The 8,877-nt window shown below is 52.8% G+C and overlaps 1 protein-coding gene across 1 annotated transcript in view; it reads left to right on the plus strand.

The window, feature by feature from the left end:
* Positions 1 to 2,480: 2,480 nt before the first annotated feature.
* Sag (S-antigen visual arrestin) overlaps positions 2,481 to 8,877 on the plus strand; it is a 32,910-nt gene continuing 26,513 nt past the window's right edge. Inside the window, exons 1-2 of the mRNA XM_023722066.1 lie at positions 2,481 to 2,546; positions 2,847 to 2,946. Of these exons, the coding sequence (XP_023577834.1) occupies positions 2,481 to 2,546; positions 2,847 to 2,946 (166 nt within the window). The remainder of the gene's footprint in view (positions 2,547 to 2,846; positions 2,947 to 8,877) is intronic.

Below are 8,877 nucleotides of genomic sequence, written 5' to 3' on the forward strand. Positions count from 1 at the left end.
CAGCTGTGTGATGTTATACGTCTTGTTCCTCTATTCTCTGTCTCTCTGTAAGCAGGAGTGATGGCTAACGGTTCCGTGGGTGCCACTTGGTCCTGGGGGCACATCCCAGGAGCGTGGGGGCAAGTGTTCCACCACGAGCTACATCCTCAGCCAACGCCTCCCAGGGGACCACTACCACTGATGCTGTGAAGGCTGCCCGGGTTGTTGTGAGGGTCTGCAGTGCACTCCTGCTGGGGCTGTGATCCGCTGATCTGGCCCTCCTGGGATAGCCATCCCCCATCACCTCTTCACCTCGCTCTCTGATGGTTTTAACACCAGTGAATAATCCTGCTGTTCATTTTGTTGTACCAGGAATCGAACTCAGGCCCTGCATGCTTGCCAGCAAGCACATGTGCCACTGAGCTATCTCCCCGGCCCAGTCCTGGTTGTTTTAAAATGTCTCGTTATTCAGGTGAGGCCAACAGATCAATAGAGGATTGCCATTACAAAGACAGTGTGTCATCCTTAGAGGAAGGACATGCCATACCACACAGCCACACGGGGAAGGTCTAGGGCTCGTGGGGGCTAGGGATGAATGTGGCAAGAGTATTTCTGTGGCAAGGAACAGACAAGGCACGGCAAGCAGGCTGGGGCCAGCTAGGTGGGGGGCTCCATGGCTCAGGAGTGCAGGTAGACTCCGTGTCAGATGCGAGCCCTGCTGTGGTCAGGTCAGGGCAATTGTGGCCCAGAGTGTGACAGCCTGGCGAAGAGGGTCAGGGCATTCCAGGAAGACAGCTCTTGGCCATCCATAGGAGTTGGCTGCCAAAGGAGAGGAGGCCTCTGCAGTCCTACAGCGCTGCTTTGTCGGCGCCTCCGAAGCTCACAGTGGTGCACACCGGTGGTTGCAGGAAGTGGGAGGCTGAGGCAGGAAGATCACGCACCCTAAGCAGCAAGATTCTTTCTCAGAAAAAGGGAACTGCAAAGAGCAGAGAAAAGTGTGAAATGGGGAGGAGAGAGGAGGAGCAAAGACAGGAAGGGAAAGGAGCAAAAATGAGTACAGCTGAAGAGCCCACACGTGCTCCAAGAGGGCCACCTGTATGCTGAGGTCCTACTCCAGGGGGCACAGGCAGCGGCTTCAAGGTCTCCCTACTGCACATGGGGAAGGATCTGGATGGGGGCGGGGTGCCACCAGCTGGGGAGAGTCCTTAGGGACCAGAGAAGCCCAAGTGGCAGGGTGGACTTGTGGGTGTCCCTGTAGCTGGGAAGACAGGCAGAGATGCTGTGGGGGAACAATAGGGCCCTCTGACCTAACCAACGGGACACAGGGTGGAGGAGAAGGGCGGCCTGGCTTGGCCTGTGTAACCCTGGGTTCATCTGAGGTCACCATGTCTCCTTGACCTTTGTGTTTACATAATGCCTGCTGAGTTTAATCAAGTTTGTCCCTGCACTTGGAAATCCCATCTGGACAGTGCTGAGGAGCAAAGGGATAAGCAGTCTATTTCCAGAACCCAAAGGAGCTTAGGCTGCAAGTAGCTTTCATTCTTCGTGGCTCCTCCCCACGCACCTTCCAAAGGGAGCCAGCCGGGCATCTGCAGGGTCCCTGCCTAATGCGTAGAACTGCTGAAACTACCAGTCCACACTCCCCACGCTAATCCAATTTCCGCACCACTCTATAAATGGGCTTTAGCTTCTAGACACCGACCTGGACACATCCTCTGCGGATCTCCTACGAGTTCCCCATAGGGGGCCATCCGCCAAGGCCTTCACTCGTGCCTCCGTGGGGTCATCAGTGACAGCACCCACTGGCCCAGAACAGGGCCAGCTGCTCCTGGATTGGGAGCGTAGGGACCCTCCCCGGCCTCTCCTGGCATCCTGTCTGGTTGGTGACAATTTACAGGGTATGTGACCACCGTATTCTAAACCTTTTCCGGAGGCCAGGGCATGAATGGGGGAAGGGAGGACGGGCAGAGTCGTGGCCAGACTCTCGGTTTGACCTGTCTGTGTGTTTTCGAGAGCTTTGAATTTGAGATCACTAAGATGTCTTTAATTGTCCACAAAACTAAGTAGAGGGAACAGAAGTTGGAAAAGGACGCGCTGCTTTGTAGGACCTGCGTGATAGGGGTTGGGAGCTTCTGATGGTGCCAGAAAACGGCAACACGGTTACCCTGTGGGCTGCAGGAACTTTTTCTGATTTATTTGCCATAAAGCCTGGTCATGAGAGCATTTGGTTTCCACCTGGTGAGCTTTCCTAAGAGATGGTGACACCTAAGGAGAAAACGAAAACACGTAAACATTGCACGGCACAGTGAGAAGCACGTGAGCTCAAGGCCTTACTTTCTCACCACGCCTGAAGGGAAGGTCCAATGCGTGTGCCGCATGACACGAGCGGCTTTTATACCCGGGATGTTCTTGACTTTATGTTCAGGACTGTTCACCTCTTCCTGGCCCTGTGAGCCCCACCGTACATCCCGAGGTGGAAGACCTTGCTGGGGACAGACAGCATGGCGGCCAGCATGAAGTCCAGTAAGTCCCATGTCATCTTCAAGAAGATCTCCCGGGACAAATCAGTAAGTGTACAGAAGTGAGTGGCTTGGTGGGAATGGTCATAATAATAATAATGATGATAATAATAGTAGTAGTAAGTGGGGCCTTTTCGAGTATAGACACAATCAATAGCCAAACCCTATGAGATGCCGGGAATGTCTAAGGTGTCTGTTTTCTATCTGTCTGGGCCAGAACATCAGTAAGGCAGCATGGAGGGAGTGCCAGACACAGCTTCTCTTCCACGACAGAGGCCTGAGTGCCTCGGCCCTCAGTCTTCTCCTAATCTCTCCGTCCCACACCCTCACCTTTGCTTCTTCTCCTAGCCATCCTCGAACCCATCACATAAGGTGTCAAGTCCTGTTCCGTCAGCGCCTGGGACCTCTCTGGCCCGTTGCTATGGCGCCCAGCTGGGGGAGCCTCGATGTAGTGTGGAGGAGGCCCTTCCTTTCTCTGAACCGCACTGCAGCTGATCTTGGGATCATTGGACAAGGAAATAGGGTCCGCTTGCTTCTGTCACGCCATTCTGTGCGTGCGTGCGCATGTACACTGTTGGTTCTTTATCATACAAGGGAACAGGGAAACAGACAGATTCGTTTCTTGCAAAGACTACCACCTTGGGCCAGGGAGATGGCTCAGTAGAATAAGCACTTCCCTGGCAAGCGCAAGGGCCTGAGTTCAATTCCCCGGTTCCGTAAACAAACAAAAAAGACTACCATCAAACATTCCCATCTGGTGATGCAGTTCGCATACACAATAATAGCTGATTTGCTGAGATCTTTTGCTATGCCTGCATTGTTAAATGGGATGCAAATTCCACTGTGAAAATTGGACTCTTCCCTAGGATCTAGATTTGGGAAAGCCCGCTTCAGGGACTGTGACTTGCATAGGCTGGGTGCACTCAGTTCTCCAGGTTCGAAAACCCCCTTTCTTATCTCAGGAATGGTCACCATTCTTTTAACTTCTGATCTCTCCAGTTCTAGTAAAAAACCAGAAACTGCCTTGAACCCAGCATTTGGGAGGCCGAGACAGGATTGCAGTGAGTTCAAGGCCAGCCTGGGCTACACAGTGAGCTCAAGGGCAGACTGCGCTGCACAGGTGACTTGGACTGCTCTGGGGCCTCCCCAGCGCGTGCTCTCAGTCTCCTAGCCTTGTGGCCTCCTCTGGGTGCTGCTTCCACCCAAGGCGCCCTAGAGCCTGGATCCAGAGCCACAGACGCACAGCATCAGGACCGACTTCTCTCCACAGTGTTTCTGAAGTTTTACCTACTTAGAACTAATTTCTTTCAGGAATAACAAAAAAATAAAAAATAAAATAAGTCAAATCATTGGCCTGGAGGAAAAAAAACTCTGGGAGATTCAGTTCTTCTAACTCAGGCTCCGGGTGAGTGCTGCTCTGCTAGCCCTTCAGCAGCTTCTGTAGGTCTTTAGCCGTCCCTGTTTTGGGCTTTGATTGTGCAAAAACATCAGTAATTTTTTTTCTCTTTTCTTTTTTCTTCTTCTTCCTGGTTTTGGTGGCATCTCTTCTTGCTTCCTTCAGTTGTATCAAAAAACATTCTTTGGGTGTTTCTGATGAGGCAAGAACTTCAACTAGCTGGGCTTGGTGGTGCATGTCTGTCATGCCAGAGTTCGGGAGGCTGAGACAGGAGGATCGCAGCAAGTTCAAGGCCAGCCTGGCTATGTAATGAGTTCAAGGCCTGAACCTCATCACAAAATCACATCTCAAAGAAATATCAACGGGGCTGTGGGTATAGCTCAGCAACACAGTGCCTGCCTGGCAAGCCCGAGGTCCTGAGTTTGATTCCCAGTATCAAAACAAAAAAAACCAAACCCAACAAAACAAAACAAAAACAACAGAAAAGGAACTCTGGCTGTCTCCTGTTGTGTCATCTGTGCCTCTCCTCCTTCACCGCCCGATGACTCTGGGCTGTGGGCTGCTCCTGCCCACTGATTCTCCCTCTGCTTGTCTCACTCGAGACTCTGAGCAGAGTGGACCCGCTGGACGGTCTGCGTATGCCGTGAGCTTCATCGCCAGCAGAGCTCACTGAGGGGCCTTCAGCCTAGCGGGGCACGTCCCTGCAAGCTATGTGTCACTTCCAGCTTCCCATATTAAAAAGGCAAGAAGAAACAACAAGAGGATTCACTTGAATATTATTTTTCATTTAACCTAATATGACCCAAAAACCCTGTCATTCCTTTTTTTTTGGTCTTTTTTGAGACTGGGTCTCACTATGCAGTTTAGGCTGGCCGCAAACTCACTTTGTAGCCCAAGCTGGCTTCCAACTCACAGTGATCTTCCTGCCTCAGCCTCCAGAATGCTAGAATTACAGGCAAAAGGCTATTGTTTCAACATGTAAACAATATAAAAATTCCTAGCAAGTCTTGTCTTCTTTTGCTAAGTTGATGAAATGTGTTGTGTGCTTTGCCTTCAGAGCACGGGTCCCTTCAGATGGCTAGGAGCGTGTGTCTGGCAGCCACCAGTTGGGCAGCGTGACACTAGCTGACAGCAGAGCCCGTGCCAGGCCCAGCAGGAGCTCTTCGGGCCTAACCGTGCTACACGAGAGAGCTAGCCTCAGCACAAGGCCTCTTCCTGCCCTCTGCTCTTCGGTTGGGCAGCTTCTCATTCTCATCAAAGGCCCTGGATCTTTGGGGTGACTGTTTGGGTGGTTCGTTCTACAAACTTTCCCTACAGGTATCTCCCTTGCCTGCGATGTATCTCAGCTTCTGACAGAGATTTGTCATTCTCTGTCATGCCCTGTCCTCCTCACTCTTCCATCCATCCCCACACCCAAACCTAAGTAGGCATCCTTTATTTATTTATTGGTTTTTGAGACAGGGTCTCCCTATATAGTTTAATCTTTTGTTTACTTATTTGGTACAGGGTCTTGCTGTGCAGCTCAAGCTGGTACAGCATGCAGTACTGCGGGTTGAACCCTGGTCCTTGCGCTTGCCAGGCAGGTGTTTAGACCACCCAGCTGTCTCCCTAGCCCTACACTATATAGTTTAAGCTGACCCCAAACTCGTGGTGCTCCTCCTGCCTCAGCCTCCCAAGTGCTAGGATGATGTGTGTGCTGCTACACCTAGTTTAGACATCTTTAAGCTGAGTAGTTTTTCCTCTCCTGGCCGTGGTCAGAGAGGCATCATGCATGTCTCACGTGGTAGGACCAGTTCCTCTGTGCACTATGTGCTCCAAGCGCAGCGTGCCCATTTGGCAGCCGTTTCTTGCCAAGCTTTGCACCCCTGTCCTCTCTGGCAACTTCCACCTTCCACTGGAGATGCAGCCCTGACATCCTTCAGGGGTGTGGCTTCTTGGGGTGTCTGCACAGGGCTGGGGACTCTTTCCCAGAAGGCCCAACCCACTTCCCTTTTCTCTTCCTTGGTTGAAATCAGGTAACCTGCTCACTCGGCCCTGTCAGGAATCAGGACTCATGCCCACGCCGGAGCTACTCTTGGCACCCTGCCTGCTGGCAACACAACTGGCCAGTTGGCAAGGGCTCCCGAGGAGTTGGGGGCCTGGCTGTGGGCGGGGCACCAGCAGCCTGTGGTGGCTTCTCACACCCTGCTGCCTCTCCTCCACCCACCCTCACCCCACCTCTTCCTTCCGGTGCCACGGAGGCGTGTGCCCTGGCTCCAAGTCACTGCTACTTACTGCCTGGATCTTGCAGCCTGCCACCTGCTCGGGGCCCCTCACACCCAAAACTTTAAAGAGAATGCAATACTTCCTTCCTCCTCCCTTCTTCCCTCCCACCCCCCTCCAGCCCTCTTGCCACCCAACCGCAAAGAGGCTGCCCACCTGGCTTCTTTTGCTCATCCAGCCTCCACTTTGCTGCTGACATGATCTAAGTCTAGGATTCTCTATAAAATTGGGTTAATTATTGCCTCACACAGCTGGGATGGGGAGTGAAACAGTGTAGTTGAATGCCACGTGCTCCTGAGGCCAGTGTGTGCCAGGGCAGGGCATGGAGGCCAGGCTGTGCCCGGAAGAGTGGACAGGGTGTCCCCGGGTGGAATTGTTGCTGAAAGGCCTGGCTGGCTGCAGAAGCAACAGGAGCAGAAACTCAGGGGTGCACACTGGTGATGCCTGGGACCCTGAGGAAAGGCCCAGGGTCAGACAGGGCAGTTGAGGGAGCTCTGGGGTGGCCTGCGCCATGGGGTGAGACACATGCTCAGCCTCATGCAAGGCCCTGGATGGCATTCCACAGGGTCCGACCGACCACAGGCCCCTGCCAGCGGATAGTGGTGTGTTTGGGTCCCTCAAGGAAGAAGTGTTTGCTAAGGTGTGACAGGTGTGGGCAAGGTCCCAAGAAAGCGCTCTAAATGTCACAGAGGGTTGGCTGCAGCTGGACACCGGTACCTCCCTGGGCTGCAGGGATGAGAGACCAGGCAGTGGGCCAGGCAGCCACGCAGGCAGGCCGTGACAAACTCCACTTCCCTTCCTCAGCGGAGTCCCCTGGGCTGGAAAGGACGTCTCTCTAGGTTTAGGTGAGGGAATGGGCAGAAGAGGCTGAAGGACAGGGAATGACAGAAAATGAAGACTCCCTTCCTGCTAGAAGTTGAGGCGAAGGGGCCAGGGAGATGGGCCTGGCAAGCGCAAGGGCCTGAGTTCAATCCCTAGTTCTGAAAAAAAAAAAACAAAAAAAACAAAAAAATCAAAACGTTGAGATGAAATGCAGCAGGAGAGACCCAAGTCCTAGGGCACCGTGGAGACACTCAGAGTGCTTGGGGTGACAGCGCCTACACAGGCCCGGGCCTCCCAGCAAGTGTCCGGATGTCAGCTCCCAGCACGTGTGGGCCACTAGGCCCTTGGATGGGGCTCTGTGCTGGGTCTGCGGGGCTCCTGAGGAATCTCCGTAAATCAGGGTTCTGGCAGCATCTGAGGAGAGCGAGTTTCAGTCACAGTCATGTAAACCACCTGGGAGCCACAGAGCCCAGGCCACTGTGCTGCAGAGGACAGAACGGGACATGGTTTAGTGGCAGCACGAGTGACCCTGAGCATGCATGGAAATAAGGTACGCACTAGCAAAGCTTGGAGGAGGGGCCGGCAGGAGTGCATGTGCCTGCTCCATGGTGGCTTTAGCCAGCCAGGGCACAGACGGGCTGTATTCACCCCCAGGCGCCAGCAGGAGCAGCCCTTGCTCTCTTTCTCTTGTACCACCTGGGCCACCTAGGCAGCGGCCTGGCTGGTTCCAGGCACTCAGCAGATTCCCACCTCTTTGTTTAGTCCAGGAATTCTTTTGGACAGGAGACTTTGCCTTCCATAGCGAGGAAGAAGAGGCTTGGCATGCTGGGTGTGGTGGCAGCTGCTTGAATGTCAGCCCTCTGGGAGGCTGAGGCAGGAAGATCACAAGTTCAAGCCCAGCCTCGGCAGCTTAACAACTTAGTGCGATTCTGTCTCAAAATAAAAAATAGGGGCTGGGGAGATGGCTCAGTGGAGTAAGCGCTTCCCTGGCAAGCACAGGGGCCTGAGTTCAATCCCCGGTTCTGCCACAATAAAATAAATAAATAAATAAGAACTGGGGCTGTAGCTCAGTGAAAAGGCCCTGCAGGATTCCATCCCCCATACCAAACAAAAAACAAACAAATGAACGAACAAAAAACTCGGGGCCGGGGAGATGGCTCAGTAGAATAAGAGCTTTCCTGGCAAGTGCAAGGGCCTGAGTTCAATCCTTGGTTTCGCCAAACAGCAACAACAACAAAAAAAACCCCACAAAAAACTCACCATGCAAACAGGCTGTGGGAAATCCACTTACGCAGACACAACTTTCCATCAGTGCATCAACGAGCATTTTTACCTGGTTGACATCAAACCTAAGCTTGATAGAGAAAGAAAGGGAAGACTGATGTGGGAGGGGTTCCCCAGAGCATACACAGGGACTGAGGACTGAGCACATCTTGCCTGAAACCCACGTCAAAAGCACCCAGGTCACAGCTCAGGGGCAAGTGCTTGCCTCGCTTGCTGGCTGTCACAGAAAAAAGAAATAAGACTCATGAAAAGATTTGGAAAAAAAAAAAAATTTGGTGGTTGTTAGTTTATTTGTTTTATTTATTTTTATTTTTGACACCGATGGACTTGAAATCACTCTGGTGCCCAGGCTGGCCTTGACCTTGCTGTGATCCTCCTGCCTCAGCCTCCCAAGTGCTGGGATGACAGGTATGGGCCACCATGCCCAACTTGGTGGTTGTTGCTTTTTTTGAGATAGGGTCCTGCTGTATAGTCCAGGCTGGTCTTGAACTCATTATGCAGCCCAGCGTGGCCACGAACTCATGGCAATCCTTCTGCTTTAGCCTCCTGAGTACTAAGCGTACAGGCAGGCACCACCACGCCCAGCTCAGTAGTTGTCACTTTTTAACATGGGTG

The sequence above is a fragment of the Octodon degus genome, unplaced genomic scaffold, assembly GCF_000260255.1.
Source record: "Octodon degus isolate 3935 unplaced genomic scaffold, OctDeg1.0 scaffold00089, whole genome shotgun sequence".
NCBI classification, from domain to species: domain Eukaryota; kingdom Metazoa; phylum Chordata; class Mammalia; order Rodentia; family Octodontidae; genus Octodon; species Octodon degus.